The sequence below is a fragment of the Lissotriton vulgaris genome, chromosome 4_1, assembly GCF_964263255.1.
Source record: "Lissotriton vulgaris chromosome 4_1, aLisVul1.2, whole genome shotgun sequence".
Taxonomy (NCBI): domain Eukaryota; kingdom Metazoa; phylum Chordata; class Amphibia; order Caudata; family Salamandridae; genus Lissotriton; species Lissotriton vulgaris.
Window position 1 is genome coordinate 1,803,803,401 of NC_141691.1, and position 22,234 is coordinate 1,803,825,634.

Sequence of the window (22,234 nt, forward strand, 5' to 3'; positions counted from 1 at the left end):
CTTTGTGGAATTACAAAGCGCCACATAGATGCTGACATGTGTATCCGTATATTACATTGGTTTCCACATACTCCGAAGACAAAAATCACGAGCAAGTTTCTGGACCTAGGCCTACTAATGGCTAAGAGAGAGGTCACGGCCCAATGGAAGTCACAACGAGGGCCTACCATAGGGAAGTGGAAATCGGAGCTACTCAAATGGGCCAAAAGTGAGAGTACAGTTAGATTACAACAGGCTATATGTGCTAATAATGAGAAGGCGATGGAAGCAGCAAGGGCATGGGAAGCCCTAGTGATAGCACTACAACAACCTGAAACTGACTCGGAGGCGGACCCTGCTGGGGAGGCTCCAGCGGGTACCCCTTGATCGTTCAGGGTACAGAGATTGTAGTACGGAACTATCCCTGTGGAGAGTGAATGGGAGAGTGTGGGATGTACAGAGAGCAGCAGGTATTGTCCCCTAAAATATCCTGAAACGAGATGTGAAGGAACTGATACACATATTAAATTACGCGATTGGAAGTCGGGACACACCGGTGGCAGAGGGAGGGGGCAGGGAGTTTGATTGTAATGTTTTGTTGTGAATTGTATGGCTTACATTGCTAATGGGTTAGTGTAAAAAGATGTACAATGTGATCCTATTGTAACAGATATGTGTACATTCAGTTGTCTGCTGTGCAGTGACCCACATGGTATTAGAGTGTAAAGAATGAACAGCTCGTCATAGGAAACTATGGGTGCACAGGAACTGACGATATGTTAAACACTGATGTACGATTACTGTGTGTGGTTTTATAAAACAATAAAAACAGTTTAAAAAAAAAGAATGAACATGTGTATCAAACACTTGCATATTTGCAGTGTAAATTTGCTCAATGTAACTCCCACAATCTAAAGCCTTGCCATGTAAGGCCTACAAAGTAACAGTATCATACCGATATGATGGCTTATTCATTAGCATTTGCCATCCATCAGTCGTTGGGCTAGAGAGAAGAGAGTTCTCTCAAACATCCAGCTGGATTTCAGTAAGACATTTCTGATTCAAAGGAGACGCAACAAACCATTCATGCCTTCTTCCTGTCTATGACTCATGAAGCTCTTTCTTGCATTTTTTTGTTGCTTTAGTTATAATTCCCTTTAAAAACAGAAGACACAAGGCATTTGGCAAAACAGGAACAGTTTGTTAAATTAAACCATAGTTGGGTCTCAACCTTGGGTAGACACAATGTGGCCAGTGGATAATGTGTCCAGATGCCGGGCATGGGAAGCTTGTGATCACTACGTATGAACTGATGTGTTCATAACTCATCTGGCATCCGACTTTTATGATGTTTTAGGAGCATGCGTACCGCCTCTGGCTCTCTATGCTTCATTGGGGCAATCTCCTTTGACCCTTTGGAATGTTTCTGTGCCTATCTGTGCAATTGGTCAAGAGTTTCCTGCCAGAGCGTTTTTCTTTCAGCTACGCATCCTCCCACCTGTGACCTATCAATCAGTAATCTCCGGCATTGGTCTCATTGCCTACCTAACATCAAATTGTGAGTAGGGGTTAAGATAGAATTCTACAATTATGTTATTATTCTGTTAATAAGGACAAGATATAATTTTCGTTAATGAATGCATCGATTTCCATATTAACACCTCCCTATTGTTTCAGTTGTCAGAACTCATAATAGGCTTTTCACTTTTCTTTTCCACTTTATTCCTTTTCCATGATTAAGCATGATTAACTCATCCAGTTTATGTTTTGGTGTGCCCCTTAATTTCAATCAATCAATCGATCAGGAGTTTGTTAAAGCGCGACTACTCACCCTTAAGGGTCTCAAGGCGCTAGGGGTTGGGGGGGTGGGGGGGTGCAGGTTCCATTCCATCAAGGAGGGGGTCTGTCGAAGAGCCAGGTTTTGAGGTTTCTTGCGAAGATGGGGAGCAATGTTGTCTGTCTGAGGTGGAGCGGAAGGGCGTTCCATGCTTTGGCCGCGAGGAAGGAGAAGGAGCGGCCTCCCGATCTGGTCTTTCTGGTGCGGGGGACCACGGCGTAGGAAAGCTGGGCTGATCGTAGGGTCCTTTGGGGTGCGTGGAATTTGAGTCGGCTGTTCAGGTATGCTGGTCCGGTGCCGTGGAGGGCCTTGTGTGCGTGGGTGAGCATCTTAAAGGTGATTCTCGCCTTGACGGGGAGCCAGTGGAGTGTGCGCAGGTGCTGGGAGATGTGGCAGTGTTTTGGCAGGTTGAGGACCAGTCTTGCGGCGGCGTTCTGGATGTTCTGTAGCTTGCGGATGAGGTTTTTGTTTATTCCGGCGTAGAGTGCGTTGCCGTAGTCGAGTCTGCTGGTGACCAGGGCGTGAGTGACTGTCTTTCGGTGTTCGAGGGGGATCCATTTGAAGGTCTTACGAAGGAGGCGGAGGGTGTGGAAGCAGGAAGATGAGACAGAGTTGATCTGGCGGTCCATTTTGAGCTCGGAGTCCAGGATGATTCCCAGGTTGCGTGCGTGGTCTGTGGGGGTTCGCGGGTTTCCGAGGGCGGTGGGCCACCAGGTGTCACTCCAGGCGTCGGGGTTTGGGCCCATGATGAGTACTTCTGTTTTGTTGGTGTTTAGTTGAAGGCAGCTGTTTTTCATCTATTTGGCGACGGCTTCCATGCCTTCTCGAAAGTTGCTTCTGGCGGTGTTGGGCTCGTTGGATAGGGAGAGGATGAGCTGGGTGTCGTCTACATATGACACGATGTTGAGTCCGTAGGTTCTGACGATGGGGGCAAGTGGAGCCATGTAGACGTTGAAGAGCGTCGGGCTGAGGGAGGAGCCCTGGGGGACTCCGCAGGTGATCGGTGTGGGGTCCGAGAGGAAAGGGGGGAGCCTGACCCGCTGCATCCTGCCGGAGAGGAAGGAGCGGATCCAGTCGAGGGCCTTGTCCTGGATTCCTGCATCGTAGAGTCTGCGTATTAGGGTGCGGTGGGAGACTGTGTCGAACGCCGCTGATAGGTCGAGGAGGATGAGAGCTACTGTTTCTCCTTTGTCCAGTAAGGTGCGGATGTCGTCTGTTGCGGCGAGGAGGGCGGTTTCCGTACTGTGTTTTTTTCTGAAGCCGGATTGGGAGGAGTCGAGGATGTTGTGTTCTTCAATGAATGTGGCGAGTTGGCTGTTGATGGCTTTCTCAATGACTTTCGCTGGGAACGGGAGCAGGGAGATGGGTCTGTAGTTTTTGAGGTCGGTGGGGTCCACTGAGGGTTTCTTTAGGAGGGGGTTGACCTCGGCGTGTTTCCAGTCGTCGGGGAACGAGGCGGTCGCCAGGGAGCGGTTGATGGTTTGGCGGAGCATGGGTGCGATGGTGTTAGCGCTCTGTTGAAGATGTGGTGGGGGCAGGGGTCCGTGGGGGCACCTGAGTGGATTGACTTCATTGTCTTCAGTGTGTCTTCGGTGGTGAGGGCTGTCCAGTCATCAATCGCTGGTTTCCGGGTGTCGGGGGTGGTTGGTGAGGGTTCAGTGTGTTGGTTGTCTTCGTCGAAGTTGTCGTAGATGCTCTTGATTTTGTGGTGGAAAAAGATGCTGAGTTTGTCGCAGAGGTCTTGTGAGGGAGGGATGTCGGTAGACTCGCTGGTGGGTTGGGCGAACTCCTTGATGATGCTGAAGAGTTCCTTGCTGTTGTGTGCGTGGGTTGAGATTCTGTCTTCAATCGCTTTTTTCCTCGTTTCTCTGATGAGTTGATGGTGGGCGTTGGTGGCGGCTCTGAAGTTGTTGTGGGCTTCTGTGGATTTGGTGTTTCTCCAGGCCTTTTCAAGGCGGCGGCATGTGCGCCTGGACTTTCGAAGTTCGGTGGTAAACCATCTGGCTTTCTTGGCACGGGTATTGTTTTTCTTGAGGGGGGCTATGGTGTTGGTGCTGTCCGAGATCCATCTATGCAGGGTTCGGGCTGCGGTGTTGGGGTCGTCGTTTTCCGCGATGGTTGGGGTTGAGTTGTTGAGTGAGGAGGTGAGCTGGTCATCGGTGATTTTGGTCCAGTTTCTTTTTGGAAGCAGGTGCTGGTGTCTGTGAATGGTGGGTGTTCTGAAGGTGAAGTGGACGCCACGATGGTCGGTCCATGGGAGTTTGGTGGTGTGGCTGAAGGTGATGGAGTTTCCTGTAGTGAAGAGGGGGTCGAGGGTGTGTCCTGCTGAGTGCGTGGGCTCGGTCACGATCTGGCGGAGTCCAATGTTGTGGAGGTTGTCCAGGAGGGATGTGGTGTTGGGGTCCAGTTGATTGTCGAGGTGGAAGTTGAGGTCTCCCAGCAGGGTGTAGTTGGTGGATGCGATGGCCTGCGGGGAGATAATGTCCGTGATGGAGTTGGCGAAGGGTCCGCGGGGTCCAGGGGGTCTGTAGATGAGGGTTCCTCGGAGGGCGGCGGTTGGGCTGGCCAGTATCTTGAAGTGAAGGTGTTCCATCAGTTCTGTGGACTCGTCAGGGAGTGTGCACAGGCGGAGGCTGGATTTGTGGACGATGGCGATTCCTCCTCCTGGGTGGATGGGGCGGTCCTTCCTGGGAATCTTGTATCCTTGGGGGATGGCGATGGCGATGTTCGGTCCCGAGGTGGTGTTGGTTCAGGTTTCGGTGAAGAATGCTACGTCTGGGGTGGTGCTGTCGAGGAGGTCCCAGATTTCTGTTGCGTGTTTGTGGAGGGATCGGACATTGAGGAGGATGCATTGCAGGGTCTTCGGTTCGGTTGTGTTCTTGTGGGCAGGTTGTGCTGGACCCGTGTTCTTGGCGGTGCTGCAGGTGTGCCGGCAGCGGTGACAGCTGAAGGGTCCATGGGTGTCGGCTGGTGATGCTAGCTTGCAGTTGTTGTTGCAGCCTGGGTTGAGTGCGTGGAGTGCTGCTGGGTCATAGCGTTGGCGGGGCGGATGTCCAGGGTTCCTGGTGCTGGTTGCGGACGGGTCGCAGACGGGCGCAGACGTGCTTGCCTTTGACGCGCCTTCGGTGCACCAGCGGCGCGCCCGCAGCACAGTGGCCGCCATTAAGTAGGGGTCGGGGAGGGCTGGACAGCTGGGAGGCGGAGAGGGGAGCTGGATTGGGCCGGTCGTGCTGGGGGGGGAGGGGCCGCGGGGGCAGCAGCGGCGGGGAAAGGTAAAGGGAGGAAAGAAGGGATAAAGAAAAAAGGGAAAATAAGCAGAAATAAGGCACAAAAGAGCAGAGATGCAGAAAAGAGCAGAAAGGTGAAAGATAGAAAGGGTAAAATAAACGAGTGAAAACGAGTGAAGGAGCAGAGGGAGAGAAAGTGAAAATCGGCAGAAATAAGGCACAAAAGAGCAGAGGTGCAGAAAGGTGAAAGATAGAAAGGGGAAAAAAACGAGTGAAAACGAGTGAAGGAGCAGAGGGAGAGAAAGGAAGAATGGGCAGAAATAAGGCGCAAAAGAGCAGAGGTGCAGAAAGGTGAAAGATAGAAAGGGGAGAAAAACGAGTGAAGGAGCAGAAAGAAAGAAAGGAGACAGAGGTCCACTGGACCATCAGGGATGAGGCGCAGGGAAACCTGCGGGTGGAGGAGGGCCTCGATCACCAACACTGAAGAGTGCAGGGGCAGGGGCACCTCACTTAATGGTGGAGCTCGAGGGTGGGAGAGCAATTTCACTGACAATGAGTCAGTGGTCTTGCTCGCCTGTCCCCGCAGTGGCCGCCATTAAGTAGGGGTCGGGGTGGGCTGGACAGCTGGGAGGCGGGGAGGGGAGCTGGATTGGGCCGGTCCTGCTGGGGGGCGAGGGTCCGCGGGGGCAGCAGCGGCGGGGAAAGGTAAAGGGAGGAAAGAAGGGATAAAGAAAAAAGGGAAAATAAGCAGAAATAAGGCACAAAAGAGCAGAGATGCAGAAAAGAGCAGAAAGGTGAAAGATAGAAAGGGTAAAAAAACGAGTGAAAACGAGTGAAGGAGCAGAGGGAGAGAAAGGGAAAATGGGCAGAAATAAGGCACAAAAGAGCAGAGGTGCAGAAAGGTGAAAGATAGAAAGGGGAAAAAACGAGTGAAAACGAGTGAAGGAGCAGAGGGAGAGAAAGGGAGAATGGGCAGAAATAAGGCGCAAAAGAGCAGAGGTGCAGTAAGGTGAAAGATAGAAAGGGGAGAAAAACGAGTGAAGGAGCAGAAAGAAAGAAAGGAGACAGAGATCCACTGGACCACCAGGGATGAGGCGCAGGGAAACCTGCGGGTGGAGGAGGGCCTCGATCACCAACACTGAAGAATGCAGGGGCAGGGGCACCTCACTTAATGGTGGAGCTGCGAGGGTGGGAGAGCAATTTCACTGACAATGAGTCAGTGGTCTTGCTCGCCTGTCCCCGCAGTGGCCGCCATTAAGTAGGGGTCAGGGAGGGCTGGACAGCTGGGAGGCGGGGAGGGGAGTGTAGCCTCTTTGGGCTCCTCTGTCTCTGTACTCTTAAGATGCACGTTTCTGTTATTCCGTATTTGAATATTGTTATGTTGTTCCATTTACAAATCATGTCAGTGAGGTAATAGCACATCTGCCCTGTGATTTGATGTAGGTCAGCACTTCTTTTAACTCATCCTGCACCCATTATAAAAGTTGGAGACATTTGAGTTTTACAGCCAACTGTCCTTAACTACTAAGTATAGTTTTAGTAACCTATGCTGCTGGCCACACATGAGCACGCAGACCTTTAAAGTTGACAGAGTGCACTTCCCATTGCAAGCAGATTTATATAGCCTAGATTAAGTGTACCTTTCCAAAGACTCATACAAAGTGGCCTAATCCCTCTGCCAACATGTCTTAACCCTAACTTTTCTCTGGCAGCTTCACTATTCACGCACACAACAAACAATGGAAGGAGGGTCTGAGGGCGAGTTTACCGACCAACCAGGTACATGCCCCAAAATACAATATTTTCACAACAAAATATACCTGGGGGTCAAAAAAAGGGGGGAGTCAAACAGAGTGGATCACAACACCAATACTACACAAAGGACATCAGTGAGGACATCATCCATGTTCGTGAATGCAGGCCAGGTAGAGGCTCAAGAGCATATGGAGAAATAGTTCCCATCAGAAGCCACACTGTACCGCCCTCTTTTTCATCATTTGGGTTCTCCTTACCCAGGAGACAGAATGGCCGGTCAGATGTTACCGTGACCGAAAGATGTGATAAGGGGTGGTGTATTGAGTACAGAAATTAACGTGGCTACTGAAAAAGCAGTGTTAAGGTAATAGGAGTGTTAAAGTGAGGGAAAGTAAAATAAAATTAGGTGATCGGGTGGACAAACAACATTTATTAGTGTCTCCCAATCCCTAATGATTAAAAAGCAAGTGTAAGCAAGTTGAAACTATGTTCGATACAATGCAGAAACATGTTGACCACAATTAAGTACGGCGATTATTTAAAACCCGCACTTACACTTGCTTACACTAATCACCTCTTGTAAAAGGCACCCAGAGTCCCATAGTGGGTACAGAACCCGACCCAGGGAAACAGACGGCCTAGACACAGGCAGGCTCTGGTTTTCCCTATTGGATACTATGCAGCTGTCTATTTAGGCAATGCAATTTCATTTGGACAAAATGGATGTACAACTAACTATCCTTAATTCAGTTGCCACTCATGTTGCTAATATTGACCACAGACTTAAAACATGGCTGAAATGATACATAGGGTGCAGGACGGAACACGAGTAACGCAAGCGCACTGCACCTGTTACACCAAAGTGGACAAGCTATCCACACTGCCTGTAGCAGTGGGGGAGCTGGTGAGCGACATTAGGAACTTAATGGACATCGCGAGGACAAACTCCCAAGAAACCATCAAAAAATACGTTGTGGAGGCAAATGTCAGTAGAGAACAAGCCCCTGAGGTGAAGGGAAGGGAATCCCCTTCAAAGACCAACACCAAGGAGGATAGATCTAAGATCCACTCATGTCCTGGCTGGCTGAAAACATCAAATACTGCAGATGGACAACAAACAGAGCCACCTTGGGTGGAAAGGTTAACCAGGAAGGGGAACAGTGTTACGAAGGCAAGCAGCGACATAGAGCAATGTGAACACATGCAGGAGTCAGAAGGGGAATCATTGATAGCTCAGGCCCCCAGTAATCAAGGCGTGGAAAATGGGCAGATCAAGGAGCAGCAGACCCAAAATCGCAAGAAAAAGAGGAAAGGGAGAAACGGGAAGAAGAATATAACGGATTACTTACCTCTTAATAAACCAGATTTTGGGACAGCAAGCTTGGTCAACATCGCTTCCCCTGAACACTGCTCACAAAAAACAGATAGCAAACGGGCCTTTCAATCACAAAGGCATCCTAGGAGACATCCCCTGAGGTACTTAGGGAGACACCCGAATCAGAGGTGAAAGTGCACGCAGTAGAGCGATGTAAGCAAAATTGCAGCACGGGATGCAATAATACATCGACTGGTAAAAACAGTAACCTGGTCTGGACAACTAACAGTACTGCACATATGCAGGTCTGTTATAAAAAGACCTTCGAGACATCACAGCAAATCCCAAAACCGGAGGCGGTAGCTCTCCGAGAAGAACAACCCATGCAAGACCACTCTGTGGGGAGAGAAATCATGTCGATTGACAGCAAACGCTACCTGATAACCACCAATACTCTTGCACATCCGCCTGCTGGACAAAAGTATGCTGTAGGGGGGACAGCCAATTGCATTTATCGCCCAATCCTAACAGGCCAGTCAAATCAGACCAAGCACCTTACCATCAACACCACGAACCAGCAGAGTCGAGCAATCTTATTCATCGCTGAATTCAGATCAAGAGGCAAGGGGGACATCCTTAATAGAGGGTTCATCTTGCGTATGATTCAATCAATCAGGAGCTTGGCAGACATCAAATCAGCTGATCTGGAAGGAATTGAGTTCCAAACCAATGAAGAGCTATCAAAAAGAGGGATGACCAAGGCAACTTGGGCCTCAGAGGAAATGGCAAGGAGGATCCTAGCGGAGAATGCCCAATCAAAAGCCTGGGGAATCAAAATACTCTCATACCAACAACCGGGCTACCTTGATCCTCTAATACCTAATAGACTAGCTGACTCAGACCATTCAAACATCAGGATACGCCCAATCAATCATCAAAGTGGCGCGAAGCACGGATGTGCATTCAACGGAAGGGAAAAGACAGGTTGACGAAAACCAACAGGGTGACTGGACTTGGCTTGCTAGAACAATAAATTCACAAGGAGAGGGCACCTGACTTAGCTCCATCAAAGACCACGAAGACGGCATGAACCTTCAAATATGCACATGGAATGTAAATGGTCTGGGAAATAAGGTATCGGACACAGAATTTCTCTCTTATATCCAAGGCTTTCATTTAATTCTAATGCTGGAAACATGGCAGGAAGAACGTCAGCACCTACTTGGCTATAAGACCCATCATCTCCCAGCTACCAAAGGAGCTAAATTTGGTCACCTAAAGGGGGGCCTGTCCATTTACTCCTCAATTAGCTCCATAAGGGGGACAATTGAAGTTGGCTGCACTCAAACCCCAACACATGAGCTTCAAATTCTTGCACTGGACATAGAAGAGAACAATGCTAAAGAACTAATTATTGTACTAAATGTGTACATTCACCCACGAGATAAAGCTAGAGGAGTCAAAATGGTGGGTACGGAAATAAAAAAGTTACTCTCGGAAGAGTCATCAACCAACCTTGTACTGGCTGGGGACTTCAATATGCATTTAATGGGACCACATCCGAGGGAAATTGAGCTGGCCCGTCCGGCCGGTGATGTAAGTCACTAAGAGCTGACTGGTCAGTGTGATATTGAGTTATTTGAGGATCTGATTGGGTTGGTGATCATTTGAGTCAGTTGTTCCTGGCTTTCCTGAGACGTTTGCGTTCTTTTTTGGTTAGGGGGGGTTGCTGGTGTTGGTCAAGGTCCTCAAGTAGAGCCTGCGATATCCCACCTTGCTGTTTCTTTATTATTGGTCCTGGTTGATGACACACTGTTGGTGGAATATGATTTGTTTCAGCGCCCAATGAGGTCCTGGGATCGTTCTTCGATGTCAGTGATTTGCTTGGAGATGAGAAGATGGGTTTTTCTAGGCTTACTATATTGCATATTGATGCTGCAACAGGCGGTTTTGAGGACTTTACTTCCCTGAGGATTTCAGACAGGATTAGGTGATCCAAGGTGGAAGAGCATTTACAAGAATGGTATGCTGTCTCGGGATCCTTTTGTACTAGCTTTATTAGGCTGTTTAAGTCCTGTTAATTTTGTTCTATACCTGAGACATGAGTGGCCAAGATGTTCAGTAAGTTTACATGGATTTAAAGGTTTTCGGAGTGAAATTTTAGGGTCGATGAGATCCCTTGCACTGTATTTATAAATGGTGTCTACAAAGGTGCTGAGAACAGTGGGGACAATGCAGAGTGCCACACTGGCTTGCTTTGTGACCTGCTTTGTGAAGAGAAAAAAGATGCGTTGCTCACGTGGGCCTTAGGCGTGCAGAATTTCAAGTGTCTAAATAGGCAAAAACTTTACATGAGCACTCAGTAGGGCAAGAAATGTACCAGCTCATTTAATGGAAAAGCGTGCCAGGCAAAGAAGCCGTCAGTGCATTGTTTTATACTAGAAAAAACATTACCATGAACAACTGTTCAATGCCTTGCGTGCTAGTTCTCCTTATTTATATATGCACTTCTGTTTGTTTATAATAAGTGAGCGGCACAATTCACTTCAAAAGTACATTTTGTGACTAAGGCCCTAATTATGAGAGGTGCAATTTCACGCAGATTGCTAGCTCTGAGTTGAATTATGCCACTCACAATTACAATTGTCTCCAAGTCTGGAATTACCTGACCTGATAATTTGGAGACCAGAGACACCCTCAGACTGTGCTTCCCTGTATCAAATGTAGCCCTGGACCACCACCCAAGCCACCCGCCTGCCTGCAGCTCTCCAACTAACAGTTAGGTCCTGATTACGAGTTCCTCCATGGTGGAGGTACGGTGGAAGTCGAAGACCACTGCACCAGTGGTAAGACTGCTATATTACACCTGCGGCGGTTGGACCTTCATGGCACCACTACAACTGCCAAGGAACTGTATTCCCTATCAGTGGCATGGCGGTGTGAGGCGGGCAAAATGGCAGGGCCGCTGTGGCCCCACCAAGCATATTACCAGTTTCCTCACTGCCAGCAGTCGCATGGCAGTGTTCACGCCATGACACTGCTGGTAGTGAGGAAACTAAGGTGACCTACAGGCCCCCCTGGTGCCTCAAACCACGTGGATACATGCATGTGAGCACATGGGATGCCCCCTGTCTGCATGCACCCCTGTTCCTGCAGGGCATGCCATGCCATGCAGAAACTTGCTTTTGCATTGTCACCGCAGTGCCTTTTTTTAAGGCACCGTTGTGGGGATGCCAAAGGACCGCTTGCCAGACCAGGAAAAAAACTTCTAATCTGGTGGCCAGCCAGCAGTCGACTTTGGGGGTGCCGTCGGAGGTGTGACACCCGCTCCCACACCACCAAAGTTGTATTCAGCCACTTAATGCCTGCTCAGAATAGGTAGAAAACGTCAGTAATTTTCTTCCCAGAATGGGGACAAAATGCATTGTAATGGATCGAGTATTTCACCTGGTCTGTGAGGTGCCGAGCCTACCCCAGTATACACCCCGCCCACGCAGTATCCACACACCAAATTCCAGCCACCTCGTAACGAAGGCCAAGGTGGTGCAATGTGAAATCTGCCATGTTCTTGGTTGGTAGTTGCACTGACATCATACCGGCGTCTGGTGGGAAGAAGGAGTCACCAAACTGAACGCTTTTCTGCGCAAGAATCATATATTCATAAAAACATTGGGGTTCCTTTAAAAACGTTTATAGTTTATCTCTTAAATCGTGTTCTCTATTTTGCCACTAAAGTGCACAGACAATTGTTTTCCATTTTCAGGCTTCGCTGACTCAAGCCAGTTTGACTACAACAGCGACAACAGTAACAACAATAGCGAGGGGAACTCAGTACTGATGGTGTCGTCGACTCAGTCTTTTCCGTGCGATGTGGAAAAAGATGCCAGCCACTCCAACCTATTAACGTGCTACACCCGGTAAAATATATATTTTATTTACACTGCAAACTGCTCTTTAAGTCGTGATATATATTGGTAGAACCTCGCTGCCTGCCCCTTGGGATGTTGGCCAACCAAGCTCTGTAGTGTTATTCGGAAAATGAGCCGCCGGCCTCAGGTTTGTAGGCAAATGGCAGTGTAAACTGTGATATATGCAATAAACTGTTTTTAACAAAAAAAAAATATATATATATTTTTTATTTAAAATATATTTAATCTTACATTTCAGATCTAGTTGATTTTTTTACTCATGCAAGTACAACACAAATTAGAAAACAATGATATATAATATAAAGGGTAAATCCTTTCTACAGAGTGCTCAATTGTGCTTGTAAGAACATTTCTCGTTCTTTCCGTTTCTTTCCAGAGCCATGCCAGAGGGTTCCTATACAGTGCAAGTCAGCGTCAATGGAGAGCTCATCCCGTGCAGCTACTACTGGTGGTATATGTGCTACCTTTATGTAAGTAACTATCTGGTGAGACTTTGAGAGCGATTGTTGTGTAATATTAAAAGATTCACTATAAACCCACAGCTGATTTCTTTATACACGTGGTAACTGTAGCCAAAGAGCCAGTGGTATGGCAGGGGACCAAGGCTAGTGCTTTTGTTGCTTAATTAGCGGCTTATCGAAGAAGCAGTAGCTTATGAACAGCTGGACTGGTGGTGAGTAAATACCCACCCTGAACCCTGAATTGTACTGAACGGGTACATTTTCTGTTGATGTGGATAACTGGTGCATTTTACAGCATCGTTTCCTAAAGCATGTGGCTAAATGGTCTGTTTTTTACATGCCGTTCAAACTTGTTGGCTACATAATTTGATATGATCTCCTGTGTTTTGCAAACTTTGTAGATAATATAGTATCTCGCATGCTTCTTATTTAATTACATCTTTCCAATTCTAACTCTTTCATTTTCAATAGAAGCCATATCAAAATATTCTACATGAATGAAGTTGAGTAGGAAAAATACGCTCTAACGTACATTCATACATTCTCTACACACACACACACGCGCACACACACACATTCACAGGCCCATGAACATGTGAACATGCTTGCATGCACCCATATGCACACACCTACATGCAAAGGACCAACTGCTGACTTCCATTAGTTGCATATTTGCTATTATAACTCCACCTCTTTCCAAACCTTATACAGTGGGCTTAAGTAAATGTATATGCGATATTATATTTGAAAAGCACTTCACTGTGCCCTTGCTACACTGTGCTGCAGTCTCTGCACTCTCCTATGCGCTCAGCCTCTACATATTCAGCTGGGATCTGGTGGAGGGTCGAAGTTTCAGTCAGTCAGAGTAATGTTTGCACTATAAGTACTTGGATTTGCGTCCATGACAGCAATGTGACAGGCAGGTGACTTCAGATGCAATGGACAGAAGACATATTGGTCATCACATGCATACTGGTAAGGCAAGGGCACATTTTGACTGCCCAGCAAACACGACTCGACTGTTCTTACAGTGCAGACCCTTCACTCATTCCTGGAATGACTGGCCCTCTGCCACGTTTGGCTAATTTAGGAAAGGAAGTGTTTTTCTAATAATGTGGATGTGCAAAGTATTTAATCGAGCTGTGATTTTTTAACGGCCCCTGTCTCCACATCATACTTACCTGTAAAAAATGTAAATATGCCTGACACTCACATCCATAATGTGAGTATTTGGACCTAGATGGTGTGCCGGGCTTTGGCTTACATGTTTGCCTCACCTAGAGCCAAATATACCCTTCAGAGCAAAGTCTCTGTGACACTGCTTACAGAAGTTGAATCACAGATTTCGTTCATTGTTCTGACCACTTTGTTGCTTCACTGTCTGTTTCTGTGGTAGCTCAAGGTGGAAAGTGTTGCAGTACTCTAGGCATTGACATGGCTCTGATGAGGTCTGACAGAGGCTTAAAGTAATGTAATGAGAATATCATTCAGAACAGTTTATCTGCTAGCTCGCTCTTTAATAACAAATACAATGTGTGAGACAAAGAGTATTCTGTCAAAAATACTTCCCAAGACCCTCAGTTTTTGAGTTGGGAGTGGGGGAAACCCCCTGGTAATGGGCCAATGTTTATGGTCATGGATTCAAAGATCTATAAATGGTCATACGAAAATCATTTTTGACTGCCTGCAGCAGAGGAAATCCTCCTGTGTCCGAAACTGTTGGTCAAGAAACAATAATAATAATTTTCACTGTTTCTAAGATCCTCCTATCAGTTCCAGATGAAACTGCATTATTTACCAAGGGATCATGCCCCCTATTCAGCGCTCCGTTGCTCTCGAGGTGAGCTTGAGCTGTATGCCACAAGATCAAAGAGATATCCCAGTGAAAAGGCCTAACAAGACAGAAATAGGTCTTTATTTGATAGTTTTCTCTTCTGTACGGAGCTGCTTCTGTAGGTTCACGATGAACTGTTAACATGAGGACACAATTGATTTGCACAAGATGGACCCCTGTCCAAAGTTGCACAGTGGGTGAAAAATGATCCTTGCAATGATATCCAGAGTGATCATCCATAAGTGGGTCCCTTGTACCACTGGATCCAAACTGAATCTCACTGATGGGCTATAAGGTGGCTGGAAAAGGTCTGGAGATGTTGTTATGTTAATTTATTTTGTAATGCACACAGCTTCCCAACAAGGGTTTCTCAGCGCAAGCCATAACAGAAATTTGGAACAATCTGAATTAGCAATGTTGATTAAAAAAACAGGTTTTTAATTGCTTCCGGAAGTTGGGTCAACAGCTTCTCCCTCCTCATCACATCAGGTAAGGAATTCCACAAGGTTGGCCCAAGTAGAGAAAAGGAGCGGCCTCCCATTCTCGCCAATTTGAACCTCGGGATTTCAAAAAGCTCTTCTGAAGACGAGCGAAGTAGGCGCAGGAGACGGTACGCGCGTACCAGATCTTGTAAATATTTAGGGGCAGAACCGATCTTAATTCTGAACATATAGCATAGGGCTTTAAATTTTATATGGTGATCTACCTTAAGCCAATGCAGTTCTCTCAGAGCATTTCCCATGTTGGACATTCTGGGACGACCACAGAGCAATCTGGCTGCAGAATTTTGCACCACCTGACGTTTGCGCAGTACCTCTCTGTTAGACCCCAAGAAGAGAATGTTACCGTAATCCAGGCGAGATGTTACAAGAGCCTGGACAACCGTCATTTGGGTGTCAACAGGGAGCATCCAAATATTTTTTTTAACCATTTTAAGATGGTAAAACAGGTGGCTGCAGTTTGTACTGCCTGTTGTTTCATTGACAATTTGTTGTCAATAATAAAGCCTAGATTGTGAGCCTGCGAAGAAGGCGTAGGTAAAAGTCCCATGTCAGCTGGACAATGTTGGGGGCCCCAATGTTCAGAGTCTTTCCCAAAGATAAGCACTTCCGTCTTTTCCCCGTTAAGCTTGAGCAAATTGGTTTGCATCCATGATGCAATCTTGCGCAGGCCTAGTTGTAGAGTAGAAGGGTCTTGTTTCCCATCCGCCGATAGAGAAAAGATGATTTGAGTATCATCGGCGTAGGAAAACAATGCAAGCCCTGCCGCTTCGGCAATCGTTGCTAACAGTTACACATAAATGTTGAAAAATAATGTGCTCAAAATTGAGCCCAGTGGCACACCATACAGGGATGTATAGGACTTTGAAGAGGCCCTAGTAGAGAACACCTGGAATGTCCGCTCCGATAAAAAGGAGGACACCCAGCCAAGCGCTAATCCAAAGATGCCGAGTGCCTGTAAAGATTTAATTAATACGGTATGGGAAACCGTATTAAAAGCGGCACTTAGATCTAATAATATAAGGGCCACTGTATCCCCAGCATCCAAACGCTGACGAACCATCTCAGTGACACTTAACAATGTGGTCTCTGTAGAAAACCCTGCTCTGAAGCCTGATTGTGAATTGTGCAGAAATGGGGAGGATTCCACGAACGTAGACATGTTTCTCCAAGACTTTTGAAAAAGTCGGGAGCAAGGAGATTGGCCTAAAGTTAGATGGCATGGCCGGATCTGCGTTTGGCTCTTTTAACAATGGTAAAACCATTGCGTGTTTCCAGGCTGTTGGCATCTGTGCCTCTCAAAGAGAAGCGTTTAATAGCTCCATCACTATACTTAGAGCGGGTTGTTCCATCTGAAGAAGCACTGTGGCTGGAAGCAGATCACATGGAGAACTCAATATAATGCTTGTTAAAATTTTTAGTGAGGAGCCAGTATCCAAGAGAACCCACTGCTCCAATTTTGGCCGAGAGACTTCTGCCACAGTATGTTACCGGGCAGTATTAGACAGGGCTGGAATTGACGCATTAATTCCCCCTAATGTCTGATGAATTTGTTGAACTTTGTTTATAAAAAACTTTCAAGGGAGTCACATTGTGGTTCATCAAGGACAGGCGGACTGGGCTCAGTCCCTGAACCTGCCAGCTTTTTAACCATGGAAAACAGGATCCGTGGGCAGTTTTTTGCCCCCCGGATCGACAAAGAAACATAGTCAGCTCGTGCCTTTTTGCTTAAAGCATGATATTTTTTCAATGTGGCTTTATAAATATGTTTGGCCTCGAGAGCATAATTCCTTCTTCAACTTCTTTCCATAGCTTTACACTTGCTTTTTTCAGCTTTTAGCTGCTCGGTAAACCAAGGGGCACGGGGCCGATGGTTATTAATATTTTTTGCCGTAGATGGAAGGCAGACATTAGCAGCGAAGGTGATCCAATTATAAAAACTATTCAAAGAAGCTAGAGAAATGGAATTATGAGAAGGGGCATTATTTACCAATAATTGATTGAATTTAGCTATGTCTAATTTTCCCCAATTTCTGGACCGACCTGATAATTCGGGAAGCGGAGGGGGAAGATTAAGTGAACTACTATATTGGAACTTAACAACAAAGTGGTCTGACCAACACAATGGCAGTGCTGGCGGACAATTAATGCCAGGCAGGTTAGAAAAAATAGGGTCCAACAAGTGACCAGCTCTATGAGTGGGGCCATCATTGCAAAGGGGTAGGTTCAGTGCAGATAAGTCAGCAATGGGCGCCCTACTTGCTGGACAATCAATACTTTCCAAATGTAGATTTAAATCTCCTAAAACTGTAAAATTGGCTAATTTAAGTAGCCATGGAGCCAACAGGTCTGATAGCTGGGGCACCCAGGAACCAGCTGGTCCTGGGGGACGATAAATAAAGGCCCCAGATAGAGTTAGTTGTTGTTTCCATTTAGGAGGGTGCCTCCCCAGGTGGTTTGGAATGGACTGTTTTCATGAGGGGCAGGGGCAGTACTGATTTGAACAAGGTGGGCCTGTATCTAGAGTGGCAAAGCACGGGGGATGATGGGATGGAACATTATCCAGAGCATTTACCAGTGGTTTAGACTATTGCAAGATTCCTCCTGTCACCTTTTGTGTGATTGATACAACACCCAGTCGATTGTTCCATTATTGAAGGCCATGGAAGTTAATCGCTGTCGCCCGGCTTTTTTAGCTGTACAGAAGCTTGATAACATTTTAACTGTCGTATTTATTGCCTCATTGCTAAAAAAAGTTTTTAAACTATGTAAATCAATTATATTCTGAACTTTGATGAACTGATTTTGGTGTATTGGATGACTTTAACTGTGATTTTAACTGTACTTTTATGGTTTTAATAACCGAATAAAGATTTTGAAATTGAAAATTGATACAACACCCTAAATGGTTAAGGGCATGCTCATAGGTAGATCCCTTGCTTGTGGTACCACAACATACAATCTATATCTTTCTGATGAGGACGAACAATTCTGAAACTCGTTTGAGGTTGATTGTGTTCCCTTCTGGATGGGGCATTCTATTAAAGATTCTGAATGGACTGTATGCTCGAGGAGCAGGATCAGTACTAACTTGCATGTGGTGGGCCTCGGTCTAGGGTGGCACATGTGGAGAAAAAATTATGAGCTGGAAAGTGATTGCCAGTGGTTTAGACTATTTGCAAAGCATGCCTCCCAACATCCTTTGTACGCTTTAGACAAACTAACACGTACACAAACATATGTACAACTAGGGATGGTGTTGTTTACTTCCCCAAGACAGACTGGATGAATGTGTTAATACCCTGGAGAGATGCACTGTACCATTAATGTAATTGTCCATCAGGACTAATTTGGAGCCTCTAGCAGGTTTGAATGTAGAGGTAAATAAGGATTGACAGTTGTTTGTGATTGTTTCCAAATGTTGGTTTTGAAGAACTTCAGCTGGTTCTTGCGAAGTTGAATAAATGCTAGAATGCAGAGACCCCTTCAGAATCTGAATATATGATAAAATGTTAAACATTTTGAACAACCGAAATACCAGGTTGGATACTTATAATAACCAAATCAGGGTAAGGTTTTCAGCTCCTTTATCAGCTCTGTGAAATATGCTTTCTTGCAAATTCTGAATCATGAGATACCAATTTTGGGGGCCTGTTCATAAACTGCGGTTTGTGTAGTACTACAGTAGGGCTATTAATGTACTACAACATGGTATTCACAAGCCTGCATGTGGATGTCTATGCCTCTGCCTCTACTGTCTTTTATGTGGGCAGATCTCTACCATGCCTGCAGAGAGCTCTGTGCACACAGGTATACGTTTTAGTACATACATGGGAGGAGCGCAGGGAGTGGCTGTAAAATGGGGAATATTTACACCTAAAGGGGGTGTGTTGAGGGGGGAGTAAGAAGGGGTTTAATAAAGGTTAGGGAAGGGTTTAGAGAGGGAAAAAACCTATCCTAAAAAAGATTAGGAGCCTGTTTTAGATCTCAGGAGATATCTTTTGTGATGGATATCCCATGCACCAAAATATAAATCCCATTATATCCAATGGAAATTATATTTCGACAGGTGGGATGTGATGGAGTAACCCATCCACCAAGATCTAAATCAGCCTCTAAGTCAATTACTATTTGTAAACTGCCCATCTATAGTTATTACAGCCAAAAATAAAAATAAAAAACGTTCTAAATGTACTCCAGCTCAGAGCTGGAGTACATCCAGCACCACACGTGGAAAGGCATTGGTATTGCAACACCCTCCCATATAAAATATTGGAGGCAGGGATTTAAAATATAAACCCAAGAGACTTAAGGCCTAATTAGGATGTAAGTCGGAGGAACATCCATGCAGTGTGGAGATCAACTTACATCAGATCATCAGTCCGAAACCACAATTACGATGTGACCGCACATAGTGCGGTCGCAGACTCCCACTTTCCTATGGGAGCATGTGCGGCGGTCGGAAACCGGCTACAGCACAAGCTCCAATAGAGAAATAGGAGTCACTGTGAATCCCTGCACTGTGTGGCAGGCACCTCATGGTAACACAAGAAGGGTACAAAGTTCCCCGATGTGAGTAGAGGTGTGAGTAAAGCGTAGGAGGAAAGACAGGTAAAAAGGGCAGGGAATTTCCCTTTTTATAACTAAAACCCTCACACACCCAAAAAATTGGTGTCATGCTTCATCATATGGGTTCTGCTCCTCGTCAGACTGGCGCTGCAATGTCTGACGGGCACCCGGGAAGGGGCTCTTTACCGGAGATCGTTTGCTCCTGCCATATTTTGCATGCGTGTAAGAGGGCGAGTGATTGTGTAGTCGTGAACTGATAGTGAGTTAAAAAAGGTAAGTCAATCCACAGGGAAATTTATTAGCGTGGTTGACTCCCTTTGTTAAAATGTGGGAGGGGAGATATGTACTGGTATAAGGTTCACGTGAGATATCTGCTACCCTCTGGTCAGGTCAACATATTTCTTGCATTCATAGCAATTCGTCAGGACCTAAGTGCATAGTACGACACAGTGAATGATACAACCTTATGCCTTGAGGTTGGTGAATATGCAGGCCGTTTGGTCCTGCCCTTAGTAATGCAACCTAGAAAAAGAAAGAGAGCAAAAAACAGAGAAGTACAATCAGTATAGTGCTCCCTTCCTATCCAGGTACTCTGTTCTCAACGCTTTACAAACACACTGGTGAATATACATTAAAAAATGTGAGTTATGATTCAGAAAAACCCACATTGGTGGTTAACTTCTCTAAGTATATAGAGGACAAAGACAAAGACCTCTACAAGAGATCAGAGGAGGGTGATATATCTTGCTGCTTACCCTAAGATGTTCCCTAAGGTGCACTGCAGTCTGCTCCCGTGGAACCATCATCTTTAAGTAAGGTACCTAAGGGAGAAAGGATGCAGAGCAGAAAAGAAACCTTTAGATGGAACGGGAGGCCATCTGTGCGAGTGTATTCACAGGGCACACCAGGTATTACTCAGGGCAGAGCCGTCACTCTCGTGTATAACCCCATAACTGCTCACAATGATATGCATAGGTGCCCGAGAGTGACACAGAAGCGGTTAAGGCGACGGACCCCCGTGTGGATGCCTCAGATTCCACCTGAAGTACCCGGATCCCCCCCATCCCAGCACCATCACACAGGAGAACCCGTGGAGGGAGAGACAGTGAAGGACCCAGGCCCACCAGCCGGTAAAGAAAAGCACAGGGTGGGGTAATAGCGCCAGCCGGAGACCGTGAGACTACCTCGGACCCCGCATCCACTCATCTATAGGCAGCCAGGTAGTAACCACAAGGTAGGGCGCATGATGCCAGGATCGTTACCTCAATGATCCCGGACTCGGCGCTTACTCAAGGTCTTGTTATTTACTCACCCGAGCGGCGTGCGGTCTCTGCCGTCAACACCTACTCCCACAGCGTCTGGTCAGGACTGAGAGCGAGTGGTAGCGAGCCCGGGTTCCCCCCGTTGCTCTTATGGCCATGTCGCTCTCGTCCAAATCGATCCGAGGGGGGCGGGGCCGTCCAGACCCAGTACTGCGCATGCTCATCGCATAGGGGAGAGTGCACACCACAACCTAAGCAGAGCACCCGTCACAGGAGTGCAAAGGGGCGGCCATCTTAGGTGTGAAAAACAGACCGCGATGGTCATATTTGCCATAAGGGGGCCGTCCACAAGCTCGAATTTGCCAAGACCCTAATGATTTTCTGAATGTCACTTAAAATAAATTAAAATAAATTCCAAGGGGTGGTCAGTGAGGCTAAAACGGTATGGAAAGGCTCGTATTAGCTTCCTTCCCCCTGTAGGGTAATATTGGCAACAAGTTCTATAATGTGGTCACACAGTCTCAAGGTATGAAAACTGGCAAGTCAGAGTGCAAGTGTGGGTGGGTAGAGGCAACAGTCTCTATATTGGAATAGTCGGTATCTGTGGACCCGAGTAATTAAAAACAGTATATGGATATAGCAGTACAATGGCGAATTAGTGGTATATCCCATACGTCTAGCGTGCTAGGGTGGACCATGGGACAGAATCATTGAGACCCACCATGTCTAACCTCAACCGATGGACCAATTTCTGTTCAATCCTGAACAGCGCCTGGGAGGTAATGGTCGGGTGGGCTTCCAGTACCAGACAACGAACACTGTCTGCTGGGTGACCCTGTTGTGTGTAATGTTCGTATAGTCTGGTATGCGTTTTCAAGCATCTAATGTTGCTTTTATGTTCTGTGATTCTCAGCTTCACTTGTCTCATCGTCATCCCAATGTAGTGTTTATCTCAGGGACAAGTGAGCATGTAGATGCATCTGGCGCTATTACAGTTTGTATGCCTTTGATGGTGCCAAGCAAACGTCTCTGTGAGCCTGATTTCTTTGCATTGATTTGTTTGTGGGCATACAGAGCATACCCCACATGGGAAATGGCCATCTATTGGTGGAAGGACCCAAAGTGTGCTCTGAGTGCTGGTGTTCTGTTTCTTGGGCCTCGTGTGGATCAGTGCATCTTTAAGATTAGACGTACGTTTGAATGCAAACCTGGGGCGTGGGATATCTAGGCCGCCTGAATTGATGATGTTCCAATGTTTGTTTATTGTTTTCTTGATATAGGTCGAGTTCTTGGTGAAGCAGGTCACACAGGTGATAAGTTCTTCAGACTCTTTTGGGTGTGTTTTCAACAACGATTCCCTGGGGTTATTCAAGGCTTGTTTATAGGAGTTGTGGATGAGCCTCGTAGGGTACCCCCTGTCCTGTAATTTGTGTTGGAGGAGACTAGCCTCCTGTTTAAAGTCGGCCTTAGTGGTACAGTTCCTGCAGACCCTGAGGAACTGCCTCATGGTGCCTGCCACACAGTGCAGGGATTTACAGGGGGGCACCATAGGTGCCCCCTCGGAAA

At 46.7% G+C, this 22,234-nt stretch overlaps 1 protein-coding gene across 1 annotated transcript in view; it reads left to right on the forward strand.

The window, feature by feature from the left end:
• LOC147724582 (fibrocystin-L-like) overlaps nucleotides 1-22,234 on the forward strand; it is a 2,246,326-nt gene that overhangs the window by 36,091 nt on the left and 2,188,001 nt on the right. Inside the window, exons 3-4 of the mRNA XM_086918063.1 lie at nucleotides 11,877-12,030; nucleotides 12,419-12,512. Of these exons, the coding sequence (XP_086774189.1) occupies nucleotides 11,877-12,030; nucleotides 12,419-12,512 (248 nt within the window). The remainder of the gene's footprint in view (nucleotides 1-11,876; nucleotides 12,031-12,418; nucleotides 12,513-22,234) is intronic.